General features: G+C 43.7%; 1 protein-coding gene across 1 annotated transcript in view; it reads left to right on the top strand.

Annotated features, from left to right (window-relative positions):
- Positions 1-4,958: 4,958 nt before the first annotated feature.
- LOC133419547 (NACHT, LRR and PYD domains-containing protein 12-like) overlaps positions 4,959-23,461 on the top strand; it is a 183,256-nt gene continuing 164,753 nt past the window's right edge. The window contains exons 1-7 of the mRNA XM_061708765.1: positions 4,959-5,277; positions 5,639-5,755; positions 6,473-6,551; positions 8,286-8,496; positions 9,229-10,990; positions 11,301-11,474; positions 12,475-12,648. Coding sequence (XP_061564749.1) covers positions 5,189-5,277; positions 5,639-5,755; positions 6,473-6,551; positions 8,286-8,496; positions 9,229-10,990; positions 11,301-11,474; positions 12,475-12,648 — 2,606 coding nt within the window. The 5' untranslated portion in view covers positions 4,959-5,188. The remainder of the gene's footprint in view (positions 5,278-5,638; positions 5,756-6,472; positions 6,552-8,285; positions 8,497-9,228; positions 10,991-11,300; positions 11,475-12,474; positions 12,649-23,461) is intronic.

Genomic DNA, 23,461 nt, shown 5'->3' with positions numbered 1-23,461 from the left:
GCTTGGTTTTGTAGCAAGGAATGACGGGGGCCCAGTCGAATTTCTCCGAATGCCAGTGGTTGGTGGATCTTGGCGGCCCCTCTCACGACGGCGGGTCTGTATCCTTCTGTCAATCCGGACAGCCAGTGAGATGGCTTCATCCAGGGTGGATGGCAACTCATGAGAGACCAACTCGTCCTTCATATAGTCGGCCAGGCTATGGAAGAATGCGTCCCTCAACGATGGTGTGTTCCAGAAGCTTCGTCTTGCCAGGGTTCGGAAGTCGATGGAATGGTCTGCGACTGAGCGCCTGCCCTGCCGAATACTGAACAGTTCACGGGATGCCTCTGCGGTTGGTGAATCCAGGTCAAACACCTTCAGCATCTCCTCAGCAAACAGGTTGCACATGCGGGGGTTTGACGTTCGAACTCAGCTGTTCCCCAGAGTCGAGCTCGGTCCGTCAAGTGAGTGATGGCATACCCAACTCTAGCCCCCTCAGTGGCGAAGGTCCTTGGCTGCAGGGAGAACTGAAGTCGGCAGCTAGTCAGGAATGGCCGGACCTGGGTAGGATCACCGTTGAAACGCTCTGGGTTTCCAATCATGGGTTCTGGAGCATGAGCAGCGGCTGCAGCGACCGGGGCAGATGACTCGGGAGCCGGGCTGGTGGACAGAGTGGCTGGAGCTGGGCCGGCTAGAGCAGATGGGGGGGTAAGGTTGTTGAGGAGTTGGATGACCATGGCGAGTTGTTGTTGCTGCTGTTCGAGCCGCTGGTGCTGTTGGTGGCCGACCCGAAGCAGGGAGGCAATATCGCCACTCATGCGGCTTACCCCTCTCTCGGCGTGTTCCAGACGTTGCATGGCGTTGGGTTGCACGGGGTCGTCGGTGTCCATGTTGAGGGGAGTGTGCGCTGGGTCCGTGTTTGGTCAGATCGTACTGTCACGGTTCAGACAGACGACCAGAGGACCACAATTGCGTCACACAAGAAGGTTTATTAATCCTTCAGGGGAAAGGGAAGTTGGGAGTGAATGAGGGCTTCAGGGGGTCCAGGGGGTTCAGGGGGTCCACGGTGTTCAGGGGGTCCAGGGGGTCCAGGGTGTTCAGGGGGTCCAGGGTTTTCAGGGGGTCCAGGGGGTCCACGGTGTTCAGGGGGTCCACGGTGTTCAGGGGGTCCACGGTGTTCAGGGGGTCCACGGTGTTCAGGGGGTCCAGGGGGTCCAGGGGGTCTGTGTGTGTGTGTTCCCCCGGCAGCGATCACGGGAGCTGGAGGATCCGGGCAGTCCTGGGGGAAACACACACACAACAGAACAGGTGAAAACGGAGCAGTAGTGCAGTCGAGGGCAAAGCAGAAATCGTAGTCGGGGGCAGAAGGCAGGTCAACATTACCGGGGCAGGAGATCAGAGTTGGGGTGGAATCCAAGTCCGGGTCACAGATGGGAGTCAGAGAGGCAAGCAGACAGGCAGGGTTCCGGTGCAGGTTTGCAGACGATCTGACATGGGAGAGCTGAAAGACAGGGCTTTAAATACTGGGAGAGGTTAAGTGGAGAATGCAGTACAGCTGGCAGGTAAAGCAGAGCAGAGTGGGGGCAGGTGGAGCTAATTGGATAGAGGTGGAGTGACAGGGCTCATGACAAATGCACAGGTGTCAGCGAGATCATGCAAGCTCCTGATGTATTCCTCCGCGGTCTCCCCTGGCTTCTGGGAGCGCTGATGGAAGCAGGCTCTTTTGTGAATTGTATTCACCTTGGGCACGAAGTAATTGTCCAATTTCGCCATAACTGTCTCATAATCATCCGGATCTTCCTCATACTCTTCCGAAAATGTGAAAGTTTTAAAAACTTGTTCCGCTTCTTTTCCCAGCGAGTAGAGCAGTGTACAGACCTGTACCTCTCCATCCTCTTTGTTCAGCTTCGTAGCTACCCTGTACCGATGAAACCTCTGGTGCCAGGGCCCCACCGTACCTCCACGGGCGCCCCCGGCGCCGTCGGAGCCCCCAGACGGAGGGGGAAACGGTCCAACATCCTCCCATTCATACTGACAACATAAGACATAGACACCTGGGAATGGTGCCACCCCGCAGTCACACGGACCTATACATTGCTCTTTTAGAGTACAGGAACACACCACTGAGTGGAGTAAATTATTCTCCTGCACAGCTTCTGATGGGTAGAAGATTAAAAACAAAGCTTCCAGTGTCAAATAGCTTGCTGCAGCCCCAAGTCTTGAAACAAGTAAGAAACAGTTTGATAAATAGATAAAACAAGCAGAAAAGCTACTTTGATCGTGGCACGAGGAACCTACCTGAAGTGAAAGAAGGAGAAAGAGTGAGAATCAGACAGCAGAACACGTGGCAACCTGCTGTTATTCTGAACACACATGATAAGCCAAGGTCCTATGTTGTTCAGACAGACAAGGACCAAATCTACAGAAGGAATAGAAGACACATTCTGAAAACAAAGGAAAACTGGACCGTAACACAACCAACAGAGACTGACGACAACTTACCTGATCCACCACAGCTGATGGAAAATGAACAATCTGCAGGAAGAGAAACTGAACACAGTGAGGATGTCCAGGAGAGACTCTTACTTGAGAAACAGTTACCTGCAGCAAAGTCACCATCACCTGTTGTCACACCCATGTTGAACAAAACAAATGAGACTGTGAAAACCACACGTTATGGGAGGCAAATAAAAGTTCCTCTAAGATTCAAAGAATAAGGACACATGTTAAAAGAAATCGGTTCCAAAATGTTTCTGATGTCCTATTGAAATGACCTACTAATTAGTTGCAAGTTTATAGTCAACTGTGTTGTGGTTTATAATGTAATATTAGTAGAAATTGAGTTAATAGCTGGAGTACCGATGAGAGAAACAGTTAAGTATGTTAACACATTTTTGTTGTGAAAATGAGTTTGTATATTACAAAAGAAAAAAAAATCTAAAGAAAGGGAGGTGTCATGTATGTGTGCTGTACTGGAAGTCACCAGTTGGTGATGCTGTAGGACTGATAGGACTGGTACCTGACGACATCAATAAAGTTTTATTCAGTTTACCTCACGCTGCCTCATGGTCTGATATATTACAGTCCGTCTCTACGCAACCACACTTGGTTCCTACGCTCTGCGTATCATCATTACAACACACAAATCAGCAGGTTTCAAACTGTCTGATAATTGGATAACTATATTTGAGCTGCCTGTTTCAGGCTGGTGTGACGTCACTAACTCACAGACGCGTTACGCGAGATTATGAAAATCGGGGGGAAAATAAGTCACTGAGTAGCCGACTCTACTTTAAAATAATGTGTAATGCTACATGTACTAGTTGACTGGATTTAATATGTTCTATTAGTCTGAAATAGGTGACTTTTCATTTCTTCATCTATCCAGTCTTAGAAACACTGAAGTCCTGACAACTTCATAGTGAAGATGTCTGCAGGAAAATTGGACGCCTCAAAACCTTTCTGGGCCGTTTGGAGGCCTTTTTAGGCCCATTTGAACTTGAACTTCAATTTCTTTTCAAAAATCCTCCTGTCCCCTTTGGCTATATTATGATGTCAGCTTTTCACTTAGCTTTGACAGCTGTGTTTTATTTAAGTTTATACATTTATTTTATGTATTTCAGTTTATACATTTTATTTTTTATATTTTATTTATTTTATTTTATTATTACTTCCCCAGGTAATGTTACATCATCAGCAGGGTAACCCATACCTTTGATAACTTAGTATTTTAATATTCTCACTCACATACAAACATAGATACATCAAATACAGATATAACATGATTTAAAGACTTAAAGCATTTCTCTAAAGGTGTGTTGCTGAGTTCATAGGTTCATGGGAAATGTAGTTTTAGTATAAAGGGTCTCGTTAGCAGACATGGAGGCAGGACAGAAGACAGACCAAGAGGAGGCCGTGGTTGAGATCCGCCAGACTCTGCTGATGGCCTTGTGTCCTCACTGGTGGTAAAAGTACAGACACTCAACACACACATGTGCATTCTTGTGAGAACATGCCAGTAAAGCCGAGGTTAGGCTGCATTTTCACTGCTTACATCTTGCTGGCATCCGTCCCAAAATTAGCCCAGAAGTTTCCTGCTTTTTGCTTCACACCCACCAACCCTTGAGCTAAAGTCAGGATCAAAAGTTGAGTCGAGTTAGATTCCATCTTGGTGATTAAACTTGTGTGTTTTCCTCCCATCCTTCCTCTCGCCTTCTTTTCTCCCTCGTCCTGTTAGATGAGTTTTCACTCCGCCCCCACTCCATGCCTTATCCCTAACCTTACTCCTGATCCCACTGAACCAGGAAAAGCTCACAAGGCAGCTGGGTGTGGACGCAACCGAACTCTCTGTCAAAGGAAAAGTAAATCTGCCATAACACGTGGAAGAACAGGCGTTAAACGTGCCCGGTGAGGTGATCCGAGGACCGAGAGCAACTGCTGATAACCAGATCAATACTTCAAAGTTTATTTCAATCCTGAACTTTGTCTTTTGACTCAAACAGGTGAAGGTAGGAACTCGTTCTCACTTCTGATTTACCTGCAAACTTTGATCATACTTGTGTCTGAAGACAAAGCTACATGATTGTTAATGAACATTTTTATTGGTTTTATTATTGATCAGAAACACTGTGATGATTAGTTTTTCAAACGTTGGTGTTTTTATTTCCTGGAATGAAGCTGTCCTCTCCAGCATTAAAGTCAGACTGCTGTTTCCTGTGGAGCCTTTCAAAATAAAGCGTGGTTCCTGGAGGAAGTTATTTGCTGCTTGTGTAATTGTTGTGTGATGAGGATGTGAAGGGGGAGGACACGTGTCTCTGCAGGACAGTTTCACCTCTGAGCTTCTTCACATTTACAGGAACCAGACTCACATAGAGGCTGAGTCTCTTTCAGCTTAGTTCAAGATTTTCAACTTCCTGTTTGTGCAGTAAAACTCTGTTGTTCACAGGATTTTATATTTTTAATCTTAGAAACAGAAAATGAGAAAAGGTGCTGACAGAAAGCTTCAGAGCAGCTCGGATCAGCAGATACGGCTGTATCAGTGACTTCCTCCACCTCCCACTGGTTTCTGACTGCATTCAAGTGACATAAACACTAAAGAGAGGAGCAAACCAGTGCAGGATCAGCTGATCTCTGTCCAACACCAGTGATGTGTGTTTCCTCTGCAGATGAAGGTGTGTGTGTGAGCTGATGTGGACGTTAATTCAGCAGAATGGACCAGTGTGAGGACAGAGAGGAGGGAGTCCCTCCCTCTAAAACCTCTCTGTGTGGGGAACATGAGAGTCGGAGCAAAGCTCAGAGGTGAGATGAGCATCTCTAACTGTCCCTGACTCTTCTGCATGTCAGAGCTCAAGACTCACATCACCAAACCTCATTATTACAGGAGTCAACCTGGACCTGGACCTGGACCTGGACCTGGACCTGGACCTGGACCTGGACCTGGACCTGGACCCAGCTGTGTGTCATTGAAGAGCGACAAGTCAAAGGAAGATTTTCTTGACATCAAAGGAGAGCAACGTTCTGCCTCAAAGAGGTGAGTGTATCCAAACGCTGCCAATGATTTATGTTTAATGCTTTTTCAATACACTGAATATTTTTATCTGTGTAACTTCTTTTTCATATAAATAGAATATTTACATTTTGAACTTTTGTCTTCTGTCAGGGTCCATCAGAAAAGAGACTCTCTTGAACATGAACCCAGCTGTTTGTCCTTGAAGAGCGACCGGTCAAAGGACTGGTTTATTGAATTTAAAGGAGAGCAACGTTCTGCTGTAAAGAGGTGAGTGTATCCAAACGCTGCCAATGATTTATGTTTAATACTTTTTAAATAGACTGAATATTTTTATCTGTATAACTTCTTTTTTATATAAATAGAATATGTAAATTTTGAGCTTTTTTCCTCTATCAGGCTCTATCAGAAAAGAGACTCTCTTGAACATGAACCCAGCTGTTTGTCCTTGAAGAGCGACCGGTCAAATCACACTTATTAACTTTAAACTAGACCAACATTCTTCTTCGGAGAGGTGAGATATGTTTAAACACATTAAATGTATTTAAACCAGTCCTCATGTTAGGAAATGTCCACATGTTTCTTCCTGAGTAGATCCATGTAGTCCTGGACCCCTGTGGTCCTCCATCACCTGATGGTGATCTGAGCTTCCTCCTCATAGATCTTCATTTCCTGTCAGGAGCTTTTTCCTCTGGTTGACACATCTGGAAGTCTTACCTTCCAGAAGATTGATCCTGATGATGATCCAGAGTTCCTCAGCTGCTTCATGTCTCCATCAGTTGTCCATGTTCCCGATCTTGTTGTAACTTTTCACTGAGGTCACATGTACGTTCTCAGTGGATCAGCAGGACTAGTAAACCTTCAGCACCACAGCCAGTCCTCTGATGGACTGTCCTCATCCAAACAGGACTTCATGGACCTTCAGCTGGTGTTTGTCTCTGTGTGGACAGACATGATGTGAGCTAATTCTTCCTGGTTCCTCCACAGAGTGGACCAGCAGAGCTCAGAGCCTCCCAGCGGTCCGTCTGTCCAGCTGCATCAGATACTGCTGGACTCCATATTTCTGGTCTGTACATGAACAACAACTGCTTCTCCGTCTGTTCTGTTGATGTTTGTCTCTATGCTGGTCTCTGCAGACCAGTGGACTGTCAGTCTGTCCAACATGGGTCTGATGTCTGTCTCCATACTGGTGTAGAGAAAATCCTTTTCGAGACCTCCACAATAAACCTAAGTTTTTTCCCACCCCGCATCGTCTAAGTTTTTCCTTCATCCATGGACTTGAAGAAAACACAGGAGTCAGGTTTCGGCTGGTATTCGTCCAAAAATACTGTGACTGCGTTTACATGCACTCAATAACCCTTTTAAAACAGGAACAGGAATTTGTTTTCTGCGCATGCTCTGTTCGCAAGGAATCCTGGTCTTTTGAGTCCAGGAAGTTCTTATAAACACGGAGAAACGCAAGACCAGGAGGAGACTAATCACTTCATAAATGTAATGAAGGATATGAACATTTTGGCAACGGTAGAAAGTACCGGGATAGCGATATTTACAAGAAGGTGAGCGAAAAGTTACGCGAAGCAGCATTTGTTTTGAATTTGGATACAGGAAGAAGAAGCGGAAATGACGCTAATTACGTCATCACGTTCTCCATGCGTCGCTGGTTTGATCCAGATATCCCGAATGATTAATTACCATGTAAACAGGGATAACCCTGTTTGCTCACGCATGGAAACGTAATATTCCGACTGTTTCAGTAACCGGAATATTAGTAATAACCCGAATTTTGACTGCATGTAAACGTAGTCTGTGAAGGTCTTTATTGCAAAAAAGTACAATTAAAAACTGGTTCACAGGAGAGCGCACGGATCCGGATCCCAGGAAACTCTGACACCTGTGCGTTTTTCTCCCGGTTTTATACCCTACAAAAGCTTGATACGGCCCCAATAGCTCCATATGCTTTTTCCTACCCATCTGTGCCTTTTCCTCTGATTTACGCTGATCGACAGGCTTCTGCCCTTGACTTCAAAGCCTACACGTCTCTCTTGAACATATGTATGCAACACTTCCTAATCTTATCTGTGTGACATATGGCTTCGCTGCTTATAATTGCTCCTACTGTCTCATTCCTTCAGTACACGTATGATCTCATAAAATATATTATACCCTCACTGTGCTCATTGTGCTTATCAGTGGCACTTTGCAAGGCCTTCCCGGCTCCCTTAAACACCTGCTCTGGGGCCCCTGTCATACATTCCCAGTGTACGCATGTCTCCCTGCTGTCATACATCCCCATTACAGCCTGTTTGAGGCCTACTCGTGTGTGTGTGTGTGTGTGTGTGTGTGTGTGTGTGTGTGTGTGTGTGTGTGTGTGTGTGTGTGTGTGTGTGTGTGTGTGTGTGTGTGTGTGCACGCGCGCGCGCGGGTGCCTCTCAGGGGGGCAATCTGCCCCGCAAGAGAGTCACACACACACTCAGCCACATGCCAAAGAGATAAAGACGCACACACACACACACACACACACACACACACACACACACACACACACACACACACACACACACACACCCACACCCACACACGTCCTTTTCCTTCCTCCTTTAGTTTAAAGTTAATTATAGATCATTCTGAAGTAGAACATTCCCAGCGCTAGATTTCAACCAAATGACTGTACATACATAAGAACAATTCCTCTACATTGGTCTCTGGAGACCAGTGGACTGTCATTCTGCCCAACATGGGTCTGATGTTTGTCTCCGTGGTTTCCGTCTGATTGTGTCCTTCATGTGGTCTTCTGTTTCAGCTGCTGGAGGACAACATTGTCATGTTTGTGAAGAACGAGCTGAAGAAGATCCAGAGGGTTTTGAGTCCAGATTACCCAGAATCCCTAGAGCATCTGTTGGAGGGTGAGGATAAAGAGCAGAGAAGGAGCAGCAGAATGGCGTTTGTGAAGATCATAGTGAACTTCCTGAGGAGAATGAAGCAGGAGGAGCTGGCTGAGCATCTGCAGAGCAGTAAGAGGATTTCTCTGAACATTTAAACTGCTGGATAAATGACCCAGAATGCCTCAGGTAGATGAACAACATTCACAGATGAGCTGCAACATTAAACCCACTGAAAGATGAAGGGAGGAACCCTGCTTTTCTTGTTCCAACAATGTTCTGCTGGAATCATATCTGCATTCTTGATCCACATGAAGGTTATTTTGACCGTTGACACCCACCTCAACATTTCTGCAGACCAGTCGCCCCCACATGGTCCCAGCACCCCCCTACAGTAGCACCCTCCCTGTACAGGACAGCAATGGACCTCAATAAACATGTTTAACCGACCAACACCACAAGATAACTGGAAGATTTTAGTCCTGGTTTTCCTCTTCCAGGAATCCAGCTGAACTCCAGATTGTCTTGATGGTTCTACAGATTATTGGATCATCTTCTGTTGTTTTCAAATCCTAAACCTGGAAAATTCACTTCACAGACAATAACAAGAACACAACAACTCACAACCCATCAGGGCTGTACTGCTAACATCCTGGTACTAGAAACTCCAGGACCCCCAGATGTTATTGTCACTTCCACGTCCTGAATGTTCAGAGGTGTTTTGGTGGTAAAAGTGATTCTACTCAATATTGGACAGCTCATCGTGACATTGGAGTCGATCAGTGTCGGTTCACATCCTGATTCTTTAGGAGAATTAAGTTGGACTTTATAAAACACTAATGTTTTTTTTCCATGTGTATTCAGATGTTTCTGCTGCAGTTCCTAAAAAGCGGCTGAAGTCTAAGCTGAAGAAAAGGAGCCAGTGTGTGTTTGAGGGGCTTGGTAAAGCAGGAAACCCAACCCTTCTGAAGCAGATCTACACAGAGCTCTACATCACAGAGGGAGGGACTGGAGAGGTCAACGATGAACATGAAGTCAGACAGATTGAAGCAGCATCCAGGAAACCACACAGAGCAGAAACAACCATCAGACAGGAAGACATCTTTAAACTCCCACCTGGAAGAGATGAACCAATCAGAACAGTGATGACGAAGGGAGTGGCCGGCATCGGGAAAACAGTCCTAACACAGAAGTTCACTCTGGACTGGGCTGAAGGCAGAACCAACCAGGACATCCAGTTCCTGCTTCCATTCACCTTCAGAGAGCTGAATGTGCTGAAAGAGAGAAAGTTCAGCTTGATGGAACTTGTTCATCACTTCTTCACTGAAACCAGAGAAATGTGCAGCTTTGAAGAGTTCCAGGTCGTGTTCATCTTTGACGGTCTGGATGAGAGTCGACTTCCTCTGGACTTCCACAACAATGAGGTCCTGACTGATGTTACAGAGTCCACCTCAGTGGATGTGCTGCTGACAAACCTCATCAGGGGGAACCTGCTTCCTTCTGCTCGTCTCTGGATCACCACACGACCCGCAGCAGCCAATCAGATCCCTCCTGAGTGTGTCTCCATGGTGACAGAGGTCAGAGGGTTCACTGACCCACAGAAGGAAGACTACTTCAAGAAGAGGATAAGAGATAAGAAGCAGACCAACAGGATCATCTCCCACATCAAGACATCACGGAGCCTTCACATAATGTGCCACATCCCAGTCTTCTGCTGGATCACTGCTACGGTCCTGGAGAAAGTCCTGGAAACCAGAAAGGGAGGGGGGCTGCCCAAAACCCTGACTGAGATGTACATCCACTTCCTGGTGGTCCAGACCAAACTGAAGAATGTCAAGTATGATGGAGGAGCTGAGACGGATCCACACTGGAGTCCAGAGAGCAGGAAGATGGTGGAGTCTCTGGGAAAACTGGCTTTTGAGCAGCTGCAGAAAGGAAACCTGATCTTCTATGAACCAGACCTGAGAGAGAGTGGCATCGATGTCAGAGAGGCTTCAGTGTACTCAGGAGTGTTCACCCAGATCTTTAGAGAGGAGAGCAGCCTGTACCAGGACCAGGTCTTCTGCTTCATCCATCTGAGTGTTCAGGAGTTTCTGGCTGCTCTTCATGTCCATCAGACCTTCATCAAGTCTGGAGTCAACCTGCTGGAGGAACAAAGAAACACTGAGACTGACCTCCATCAGAGTGCTGTGGACGAGGCCTTACAGAGTCCAAACGGACACCTGGACTTGTTCCTCCGCTTCCTCCTGGGTCTTTCACTGGAGACCAATCAGACTCTCCTACGAGGTCTGCTGGAAGCAACACAAAGAAGTTCACAGAACAATCAGGAAACAGTTAAATACATCAAGAAGAGGATCAGTGAGGATCTGTCTGCAGAGAAAAGCATCAACCTGTTCCACTGTCTGAATGAACTGAACGATGGTTCTCTGGTGGAGGAGGTCCAACGGTCCCTGAGGGTTGGACGTCTCTCCACAGATGAACTTTCTCCTGCTCAGTGGTCGGCTCTGGTCTTCATCTTACTGTCATCAGAAGAAGATCTGGAGGTGTTTGACCTGAAGAAATACTCAGCTTCAGAGGAGGTTCTACGGAGGTTGCTGCCGGTGGTCAAAGCCGCCAAGAAAGTTGTGTAAGGACGAACACGGACACATCTGTTTTAGTTACAATCACATGTTGTGTTCTTGGAGGAAACCAGTTAAATTCACTGTTCAACTAAGTTCAGGTTAATGTGGGACCAGTTCTCCTCAATGATTCATCTCAGGAAACTTTACATGCAGAGAAGAGAAATGCAGCTTTCATCAAGACTGTAGTGCAGCAACACTTATGGATTAATAGTTGAATTGATTAGTATTCATTTAAATTCTATGATTCAATCATTTGTCTAATTACATAATCAATGTTTAAATTAGATGATATTTTCTCTTTAATCTCCTCTGCAGGTTGAGTGACTGTAACCTCTCAGAGGACATCTGTGCAGATCTGTCCTCAGTTCTCAGCTCTCAGTCCTCCAGTCTGACAGAACTGGACTTGAGTAACAACCACCTGCAGGATTCAGGACTGAAGAAGCTGTGTCCTGGACTGGAGAGTCCACACTGTCACCTGGAGTATCTCAGGTCAGAATCCACCAAGTGTTCAACTGTTGACTGTTAGAACTGTGGTTGATATTGAAGGCTTGTTGATGAGAGTTTTAATAACTATAACTGGGTCCAGATCGGGTTGAAGTGCTACAGACAGTTGGTCAGAGCTGTGTGAGGATGATGAACGAGGAGAAGGGCTCCACCAAGTCCACATTAGTTTAGTCAGTTTCAGGTTATTTCAGTGATCGTGGTTCTTTTTTTCTTCCTTTAATTGAAGAGTATCAACAAGTTTGTCCACATGTGATCATCTCTAAGCTCCCCTCTCTAATCTGACCTCTTCCTTATCAATAAAAGTTCTCAAATAAGACGTTTATGTCAGACTTTGAAATGTTTCCTATTTGATATTGAATTAGTTTCCATAAAATGATCAAACTGGAGCACCAATAACTGTCAAATGGTCACGACCTCAGCAGCAGAAGTGTCTGTTCTTCTAACCTCGACCCAGCCTGTGTCTGGATGTCCACAAGGTGCTGGACTGATCAATATTATGTCATTGATCCATTTCTGATCATTTGACGTTGAATAAAACCCATCAGATTGTTTCTGGAGACTTCAGAACATTTCAGACCAAACAACGTCCCTGGAAACACAAACGCTGTTTGGTTGAGAAAAGAGTCAGAAAGTCAAATGATTATTCAGCTCAAATGAAGCTCATTAAAGTGATCTTTAAACACAGCTGACTTATCTGGTTGTAGAACTCACTAAAGTGTTGAGGATAGACACCTGAGTCATGGAGTGTGATGTCACATGTTCAGGTCACATGATACTCTTCACACGTCTCTCTCCACATCTGGATGCTGTCGGCCTCAGCAGCAGTGGGACTGTTCGTATGTTGTATGTTGATTCCAGTGTTCCTGCTGGTCCTCTGACTTTTCCTTCAGCACGATCATCAGGTGAACACAAGGACAGAGTCAGCTTCAGGCTCAGAGCAGTTCTCTCAGAGTCTCTGCGTGTGTGTTGTGTCGTGTGTCTGCAGGCTGTCAGGCTGTCTGATCTCAGAGGAAGGCTGTGCTTCTCTGGTCTCAGCTCTGAGCTCCAACCCCTCCCATCTGAGAGAGCTGGACCTGAGCTACAACCATCCAGGAGAGTCAGCAGGGAAGCTTTTGTCTGCTGGACTGGAGGATCCCCGCTGGAGACTGGACACTCTCAGGTATGAAGACCGAAGGACATCAGTGCGCTGGATTCTTCATGGTGTTGTGGACATCATCTTTGTGGCTCTCTGGCTTTGAACAGAGATCTTTGAGCAGACGGAGCTGCTGCAGCTCATCTGGTGCTGCAGCAGAGCTGATAGATGCAGTTCACAACTCTGAGCCGTTCTTGACCCAGTAAACATCCCAGAACCACAGCAGTGTGGTTTTCAGGCCCATCACAGCACAACAACAGCTGCACCTTCACTCATCCATGACATGGTCTCCTCCTGCTGCTGATTCAGCAAAGATGAAATCAGATGAAAGGAATGTGTTCAAACTGTGCTGCAACATGACGACCACAGGACATGACTTTAGAGATGCTGCATTCAAGTGTATATGTCCAAGTGTTGGACTGTTCCTTCATCAGTGTGTGAGAGCCATGTAATGTCCATGTTTGCTGAAAGAGACTGTGCTGGTCTGACCCCCCTCCTCCTTTCAGGGTGGAGCCTGCTGGACAACGATTTCTGACACCAGGTCTGAGGAAGTGTAAGTGTGTTTTTATTTCATTCACACATTCAACCATCTTCACACTGACACATCACTCATTCATGAGTCCATCAATGATCAATGACAGATCAATAATAACTGCAGCTAGGTTGTTTGTTCTCTCCATCAGATTCCTGTCAACTCACCATTGACACAAACACAGTCAGCAATAAAATCAAACTGTCTGACAACAACAGGAAGATGAGGTATGTGAAGGATGGTCAGTCATATCCTGATCATCCAGACAGGTTTGATTACTTTCCTCAGCTGCTGTGTGGAGAAGTTCTGACGGGTCTCTGTTACTGGGAGGTCCAGTGGAGAGGAGGAGTTTCTGTATCAGTGAGTTACAGAGGAATCAGCAGGAAAGGAGACTCTGATGACTGTTGGTTTGGAAGGAACCATCATTCCTGGAGTCTGGACTGTTTTGATGATGGTCGATACCGTGTCTGGCACAATAACAGTGAAACATTTTCCTCCTCCTCTTCCTCCGTCTCTGACAGAGTAGCAGTGTATGTGAACGTTCCTACTGGAACTCTGTCCTTCTACATCGTCTCCTCTGACAGACTGATCCTCCTCCACACCTTCAACACCACATTCACTGAACCTCTCTATCCTGGGTTCAGGTTCTGGTCTGGTTCTGGTTCTGGTTGTTCAGTGTCTCTGTGTTGAGTTCAGTCTCAAGAGTCTCCTCCTGTCAGAGAAACTGTCTCTGTTGGACAGATAGTTGAGTCTGTACATGTCTATCTTTGTTTCCATCATGTTGGGCGACCGTCCTGTGATTATGATCTTTTATGAACTTAACTAAAAGGCTGAGGCAGCGTTTCATTGGGATGTGATCAGCGATTTCACAGCGGACTGCCGGCGGGCGCTGATGACGTTACTGCATCCCCGGTGGATTAAAAGTGATGGCCCCCCGCACCTCTGCCTCTTCTTTCCTCCCAGCGTGTTTGGACCCACGTCTTTCCATTTTTCTTCAGAGCTGGGGGGGGGGCTTGAACTGAGCTGAGAACTTCCAAAACCCTCAGGACACCGCCGACCACTCCAGAACCAGAACTAGGGAGACGTGACGCTTGTGTTTGGGCAGTCATTTAGTTTAAAGTAGTTAACATGACTTGTGTTTACTGTTTTTTTGTTGGATCATATTACTGTGGCACGCCGACGGCCTTCCCCGCCGCCCGGCGGCCGTTACGTGTGTATCTTGAGGTGACCGTACTTTGTTTCACTTCCTTTTCACTAACCACACGGGCACGTTACCGCTTAGACCTCGAGGCCTCCCCACATCAGTAACCCGGGGGGGGGGGGCCTTCCCCGTAGTCAAATAACGCGCGACCCAGTCACCATGTGACCGGGTCAGTCATCATTTCCGGTTTCAGCCGATCACGTGGATGGTAGATCCATGTGACATCATCTAACCATTCCTTTGTTAGACTCGCGCGGCGCTGTTTCGCCATTTTACCCGTGGTCTGAGTAACGTGTCCGCCGTTTTCCCTTCGGGTCACGTGACGTGACGTGGTCCGCCAGCTTGGCTATATGTCCACGTGACTAATCTATTTTATTAAATCAGAACACCTGAATCACATGTTGGTGAAACTGTTCTGAATTATTCCTTGGAAACTTCTTCCTCTTCCAGTCCTTTAAAAGTGGAAGCTGCCGTTATTCCAGGATCCACATGTTGTTCTTCTGTCCAGTCAGAGCTTCACAGTGAACAGCACCATGTTGTTTCTCTGCAGCTCAGTTCATCTGAGATCATTCAGTTCATGTCAGCTGCAGGTAGTTTGCTGCACATGTGACCAACTGTGATGTCAGAGAGGAATCACTGAGCTGCAATCAGCCAAGATGAAGTTACAACCTGCTGACAGATCTGAGCACAAGGTTGCTGTGCAGCCAGGGTTCATCCTGGTCTTTATTCACACCACTTCCTGTTCCAGCCATGACATCATGCTGGACTGTCAGGTCTCTGTCATGGTAAAGTGTTTGTTTATGTGATCTCTCACCAAGATGAATAAGATGATCCATCCATTATCTAGAACTGCTTCTTCATGTTCAGGGTCCCGGGGATCGGCTTTGTTGATTTTAAATGTACTACGATGCTGTTTATGTACATTTGTCAGTAGAAATCAACAACAATAATGTGCTTCTATGGTTCTTAGACTGTAGAAGAAGAACTAGGCAAACCCTCCATGATGTCTTCTGTAACATTGTTTTCAGCTCTCATTTTCTCACCTACTGTTTCAGTGAGTCAAGAAAACTGTTTGGAAATAAGATATTTTTATTTCAACCACAGATTTTATGGTCCATCGTCCACTGGATCACATTTCTACCAAATCTATATTTCTGTAGATACCAAATATAATCAGCTGTTTTCCTCCATCAAAAGCTGTTTCAGCATCTAGAGTGCAGACTGCAGCTCAGGGAGGTAGTTTTGTGGATTACTGAACAATATTAAAGTGTTTATGATGTCATCACATGAGTGTTGGTTTGTCTTTATGCCGCTTAGATAAATGTCATTCTGGTTGCTGCCATCTTGTCCGTACAAATCAACCTCGATGCCAACTACTGTCCATAGATGCAAAATGGGAACAGGTCCTGGTGTCAGCCTCCGTACAACTTGACTGGAACATATTTATGACCAAATAAATGTTGGAAACAGCCAGATCCAGACCTGCAGTTCTTCTGTTGACCACTAGGGTCCAGATCCAGACGTGCAGTTCTTCTGTTGACCACTAGGGTCCAGATCCAGACCTGCAGGTAACAGATCATAATCGTGCAATTTTAAAGCTTAAATAACAAAATAATACCTCTCTTTGTGCAGTTATCTGTTATTAGAGATTACTGAAACCACCTTTGTGTCTTCACTTCAAACAGAAATCAGTAGAAACAACGATCCTATGGAAGTAAATCGTTTCCATCAGATTTTGAACTTTACAAGTCTTTGAATCTCACCCAGCAAATTAATTGATATAGGCAAGGCAAGGCAAATTTATTTATATAGCACAATTCAACACAAGGTAATTCAAAGTGCTTTACATTGACATTAAAAGCGGCAAGACATAATTAGACAGTAAAAAACAAATAAGATTGAAAAAATTAAGAATAAGATGATAAGAAAAGAAGTAAAATAATAAAAAACACAAGCTGTTAAAAATAAGGGCAGTAGAATACAGCAGGTACGTTTAATTTAGGAGTACGCTTCAGTAAACAGTAATGTTTTTAACCCTGATTTAAAGGAGCTGACAGTTGGAGCTGACAGTTGGAGCAGACCTCAGGTCTACAGGAAGTTTGTTCCACCGGTGAGGAGCAGAATAACTGAACGCTGCCTCACCTTGCTTGGTTCTGGTTCTTGGGACACACAACAAACCAGATCCAGATGAACCTCAGGGGTCTGGGAGCTTCATAGGAACTAACAGATCCAGATGAACCTCAGGGGTGTGGGAGCTTCATAGGAACTAACAGATCCAGATGAACCTCAGGGGTCGGGGAGCTTCATAGGGAACTAACAGATCAACCATGTATTTTGGTCCAAGATCATTCAGTGCTTTGTAAACCAGCTGTAATATTTTAAACTCTATCCTTTGACTAACTGGAAGCCAGTGTAGTGATTTCATGACCGGTGTAATATGGTCCAGTTTCCTGGTGTTTGTAAGGACTCTGGCGGCAGCGTTCTGGATCACCTGTAGCTGCCTGATTAATTTCTTGTTAAGGCCTGTAAAGATGCCATTGCAATAATCCAACCTACTGAAAATGAATGCATGAATATGTTTTTCCATGTCTTGTTTAGACAGAATCCCCTTAATTCTAGCAATGTTTTTTAGGTGGTAATAGGCAGATTTAGTGATAAACTTTAGATGGCTGTTGAAGTTCAGGTCTGAGTCAATAATTACACCAAGATTTCTGGCTTGATTTTTAGCTGTCAGTGACATGGAGCCAAGGTGAGCGCTGATCTTTTCCATTTCATTTTTAGGCCCAAAAATGATCACCTCTGTCTTTTCTGCATTTAGCTGGAGAAAATTCTGGCACATCCACTCATTGATTTGATGAATACAGTTACTCAATGACATCAGGGGACTGTAGTCATGTGGTGACACTGAAATATAGAGCTGTGTGTCATCGGCATAAGTATGGTAGGAAAGTACACACACACACACACACACATGATCATATACATACACACACACACACATAGACATACACACTGGCTTGTTCACCTGCATGCTGGCTCTCTAGTTTTTGGGTTTAGGTAGCGGTAGCGATAGCTTAGCTCAGACTGCAATCAGATCTCAAGATTTAGGTCGATTGCTGTTATTGTTTTGGTTGGCTCCGTGCCGGTTTCGTGCTTTGTTTGTGGTTTTTTGTTGCAGATTTCCAGTGCTTGACGTGTGTTTCCGTGTGTTCCTGCTTCCTGGATTGGCAGTGGATGTCGTCAGCCCCCCCCCCCCCCCCCCCCCAAAAAAAAAAAAAAAAAAAAACACTGGGTTTGTATGTGTATATTTATGTATGTGTACGCATATGTATGCGTATATATATGTATATATATTAAATATAGAACACATATATATACTTTTGGTTTCTACCGTCATGGTATCAATCATTAATATGTGTGCAGACAAGGGAGAAAAAAAAAAAAAGTATGGTAGGAAAGTTTTCTGAGCTAGGGTTAGCATATAGATGTTGAATAGAATCGGTCCGAGAATGGACCCTTGAGGAACCCCACATGTGATCTTGGTTCTTTTAGACTCATGGTTTCCAATTGACACAAAAAAGGCCCTATCATGCAAGTAAGATTTAAATCATTGAAGCACAGTGCCGGTAAGTCCCACCCACTTTTCCAGTCTGCTGAGAAGAATGTTATGATCAACTGTGTCGAATGCAGCACTCAGATCCAATAATACCAGAACAGAGGATTTACCTGCATCATTATTCAGATGAATATCATTTAAGACTTTGATGAGTACAGTCTCAGACTGAAATGCGTTAAAAAGGTTGTTTTGCATCATAAACGCATGGATTTGCTGGAAAACGACCTTTTCAATGATTTTCCAGAAAAATGGCAGATTTGATATTGGCGTTGGCGTATAAGTGTTGTAGCATCCAGATTAGATTTTTTTAGAAGAGGTTTTATTACTGCAGTTTTCAAGGCCTGGGGAAACTGGCCTGTTTGAAGAGAAGTATTTATTATCTGCAATATATAAATATATATATAGATATAAATGTTTCTGTATCTGAATTAAACTCCTCAGTTTTTCAACACTTTATTTTCTCTACTATTTTTTCAGTATTTTACATTTCAAGAGTCGAAGATGAAAAATTCAAAGTAAAATAATTCAGATTGTCCAAGTTAAACAGGCCGAATTCAGAGGTTAAAGTTCACTGTCAGAAAATCACTTTTAACATTCGGGCCACTAGGATAACTAGTCAACCATGATGACACCAAGCCGGCATCCAGCCAATCAAATCATGGTCCGTCGGTCACATGACACTGACCTGCGTTGCTTCGGTCTCAGGCAGCCAAGGACGGCGGCAAATCTGGAAGATCCTCCTTCGGTGAGTGTTTAACGTTTTATGTCTCCAGATTATCTTCTTTATTGACACCATTTAATAGATCAAACCAACTTGTAACTTTTATTGTGATTTTTATTTTTAACTTTTCATGTGTTCAGCCATTAAAACATTGTTGGTTAGTTTTTCAAGCAAAGATCAGACTCAGACTTCTTTATTGTCATTCGACCCATTTACAGAATAAATGAAAGGCAGATTCAGGTATTGGTGCAGTTTATAAGTGGAGTGAGTAATAATAATAACAGAAGTAAAATAGCATAATAAAATAATAAAGTACAGTAAAGTAACCATAACACAAATTGCCCTTTACAGCAGACTGTTAGCGAATTATATATTCTGCAACCTTGTTCAAACTGAGGCAGCAAAAATAATAACATTACAAATAAGATTAAATAAAACAAAAGAGAAACCATTTTGTAGCTTTTGTTTATTTTTCTACAGACAGTTTGATGACTGGTGTGATGACGAGAACAGACTGCCCTCTTGTGGTAACAATAGTTACTACACGTTTGTTCCATTTAACCACATTATCATGTCTAATTCGCCTTAATTACAGAAGTATTCATCGATTACAGACTGCAATTACATATATTAATGGCTGAGGACAGTTGAAGATTGTTTTTGCACTAGTTCCTCTAGAAAGAGTCTTGTTACCGTCTTACCATGTAATATTAGTCATTATATGCCTTTTTACATCTTATTGTAAAATATTAGTATTGTAAATATAAGTGAGTACATGCCTTTCTAAATCTTCCGCTTTGCTCCATGGGAGACTGAGCCTTCTGCTCCGCTGCCCCCCACATCTGGAACTGGCAGAGGGGAGCAATGCCCAGGACTGTCACTGGGAGCACTGGGTGATTAAATGGGTAAAAAATCGAGAATAAAAAAACAAAAAAACTTTACACTTTGTGCAGTTACTACATATCACCACCGGATGGCAGAATGGACCCTCACCTCATAGACATATAAACGTAGACGCCTCATTGAGCGGGGAGGCCCGTTGCTGGGATACGTTACCGCGTCAGCCATGTTGGATGTGGTAAATTATATGGTTGTATGTAATATATTTATTTATTTATGTTTTTATTAAACATTTACACAAGTACATTGTAAACTCAAATTTTTTGTTCAAATTATTTTTGTCTGTTTCTCATAATTTACAAAAAACATTTTCTGAACCTCTAGTACTTGTCAATATGATTTTCCTTCCTTATTTATTATTCTTATTTTTCATTCATTTGTTTATTTATTTTTTTCATTCTTATTTATTTATTTTTATACTTATTTATTTTCTTCCTTTGCCTTTATGCAATCTCAATTTAATAGGTGTGATTGTTTTATCAATCTGATGTACTTATGTTTACATCTGAGTTTGTAATTTTTCTTGTGAAAGTAAAGTTTATGACAGTAAGGTGCTTTACGTCGTCTGTAATTGCTGTAAACACCTGTAGGAGTGATGTTCAGTAACCATCGGGCCAACGCTCATGTTTGTCCAGAAATGAATAAATGAATGATCTGCTGGTCAGAGTAGAACGTGCAGTACCGGAGAGCGGCACATGCGCAGCGGATCAGCGTGCAGCCTGCCTGCCAGAAGAAGAAGTGTTTCATCGTCGCTGCAGCTTCTAGGAGTCGAGCACATTTTAAACGGAGAGGCGGCTGGACTGGAGCTGACTGCTGTTTCTCCCTGGTTGATAGACGGAACCAACATTCAGCTTTTTAGTTGGCCTTATTTACGAGTTTGTTTGTTGTTTTATTGAACACTTGAATAGTGGAAAAATCCTTGAGGCATATAAAACATATAAAACAGCATGTAGATTTATGAGGCAGACAACACATTCTGGACATTAACAAAAGGAGGGTCAAAAGTAAAGAAAAGTAAAAAAAACTACTTTAGATAAATAAATAAATAAATAAATAAATAAATAAATAAATAAATAAATAAATAAATAAATAAATACAATTATAATATAATAAAAATAAAAGTAAATAAATTAAAGCTGCAAGCAGCGATGAACGGGCCCTCGGACGTTCAATTTTCACCCATAAAGATCAAGGACTCAAAACTAAGTCCGATGACACCACCCATGACTCTTTATGTCAAACCATTCAAAAAATCTGGCAGAAAATAGGAACTATCAAATATCGACCAATCAGTATTGGACTGTCCTAACTGGCCGTGAGTTTAACGGTTTCAGTGTGGACAGAAAGCGTCCGATGTCACGCAGCTCGACGTGATAGTCGGACGCTCGCATTAAGTTACACGGTGGAAACGGATCTTAAAGCCTGATTTACGGTTCTGCGTTAAATCGACGCGTACCGTACGCCGTAGGTTCTGCGTTGGTGTAACACGGAACCATAAATCAGCCTTAAGTTACCTCGTCTTCACACTAATTCACACAGGAAGATTTAATTGAATTCTAAACAGTTACACCACAGTTATTTACTCAAATTCATCATTTCACTTCTTATGTTACAAGACAAATGAATCATGTTAACTGTAAAGAAATCACAACACTGAATTTTCACAAATGGAAACTTTATTGTAAAAAAAATAGAACATAAGTTGTATATAAATAACATTTATGCACTATTAGGGTGACCATATTTTGATTTTCAAAAAAAAGGACACTCGGCCCGGCCATGAGATAGCCTACTTAAATGCTACTCGCAGTTTACTCAAAGATTCCTTACAATTTTAATATATTTAAAGTTTATATGTATGGATAGAATAATCAGTTATACTACAAAATAATATCTCTCAAAGACAGAAATTCAGATAGGCTTCTCAGAAGTTACTCAACTTTCTTTATTATGTCTAAAATAATAATCCTTTTCAAGTTTCAAATATAAAAATAAATAAATATGAATGTAAAATAAATGTAAAATCTCTGGAATGATATAATGATTGAAATAATGTCTCTTCTGTATTACAAAAATCAACTTGTAAAATAATAGCTCTCTTTTCAAGTCTTACTGGACAAATAAAAAAAAAAAATGAAATAATGTTCTAAATAATACCTCTTCTGTATTAGAAAATCCAACTTTAACAAAATATCTCTCACTAACTTTTCAGTGTAATGTACATAATGTCAGAGTCTGGAAATGCTGTTTGTAGCAAGACACTAGTGCAATCCATGGATCTGTAACTGTTGTGGTGTTTCACAGTATGAAATTCCAATGCACCCTCCGCTGCATTTACAGCATCCTCTGTTTTTCCGGGTCTAACAAAGAACTCGGTCAACTTTGAAGAGCTACTCTCACTCGCACTGGCTTCTTATGTGTTTCTGTGTGGATGTGAGCTGCATGGTCCCCGGCACCTTTATTGGACACAGAAACATAAGTGCCAGCTTTGCACACGGTGCACTCAGCCTCCCATATGTCCCGACCGGGTTTGTACATTGGAATTATTTTTTTCAGTGTATCTGTGAAGCTGCATTTTCGCTTCGGCATTTTGGGAGCGTGTGCCCGGTAAGCGAGACCGCCGCTGTCTGCTGCTGAACCTGAGTGTTGAGTGTTGGAGATCCGCCCACAAGGCAGGCTCTCGGGGATTACGTCACACGTTGAACCAAACAAGGATAACCGGGGGGCGCACACACACACACACACACACACACACACACACACACACACACAAAAGGAAAACCATTATCATCAATTTATAAAACCCCCCCGGACGCCCCGGACAGGACGTAAAAAGTGGACATGTCCGGGGAAAAGAAGACGTTTGGTCAGCCTATGCACTATTGCTGGCCCAAGGAAGGACCGTGCGTTTTCTGAAGGTGTCATTGAACAGATTCAGGTGCTTGGAAGATCTGAAACCATAAACAGAAGAAAAATGTATTACTAATAGAGCTCCGCTGTTACCTAACACTCCGTTAGGGAACACCAGGGCTCCTCACCGGTCCGGTCTGTGAGCAGCTCCGGCAGCTCCGTGAGCGGCACCGGTGCTCCGGAGCTAAGCTAAATACTTAGCCCATGCAAAGATCATACTTGTAGACAAATATAAATAACATAAAAAAAATAACGTGACTTACCGCTGACTCGTGTGCAGTTGCCGGGTCCGTGCTGTTGTAACTGATCCTTTTATGAGGGTAAGTGTCGATGTCGATGCCTCATTTTTACATTTTTACGAACCTCTGCGCCTATGGTGACGTCACCATAGGCGCAGATTCTGAACGGCTCGTAGAATTTACATGACACTGGAAGCATCCTCCGGGCGGGGTGAACAGACCCTGCAGAATTCCATGGGATTTCATCTTCCCTGTGTTGGCAGGCTGAGGGGAGACCACTTTATATATGTTAAAACAAGAAAAAACGTGTTTTTCATAATAGGTCACCTTTAAGTTGCGACATGATACAGGTGTGTACCGATTTTCGTGCATGTACGTCAAACCGTATTGTGGGGCTCGAGGCACGAAGTTTTCTAGGGGGGGCACGTTTAGGGGGGCAAAAAGACCCTCATTTCATCGGAAGAAAACTAAAAACGAGAAAAACGAGAACTCCTACAGATATAATAGGGCCTTCGCACTGTAAGTGCTCGGGCCCTAATAAAATATGAGAAATGCTGAGACGCAGGGGCATTGGTCATCTTCAAGTATCTTCAGATCTCTATAAGCATTAAGGAGTTGTTTACCATGTTTGTTTTTAATCAGTCTTAAGACTTGAGATGGTTTTTTATCAAGCATCTTTTAAAAGTTGAACACTTTGGTTTTCTGTTTCTCCAAGGATCAA

This window comes from Cololabis saira, chromosome 19, assembly GCF_033807715.1.
Source record: "Cololabis saira isolate AMF1-May2022 chromosome 19, fColSai1.1, whole genome shotgun sequence".
Lineage (NCBI taxonomy): Eukaryota > Metazoa > Chordata > Actinopteri > Beloniformes > Belonidae > Cololabis > Cololabis saira.
This window is presented reverse-complemented; position numbering and strand designations above follow the sequence as displayed.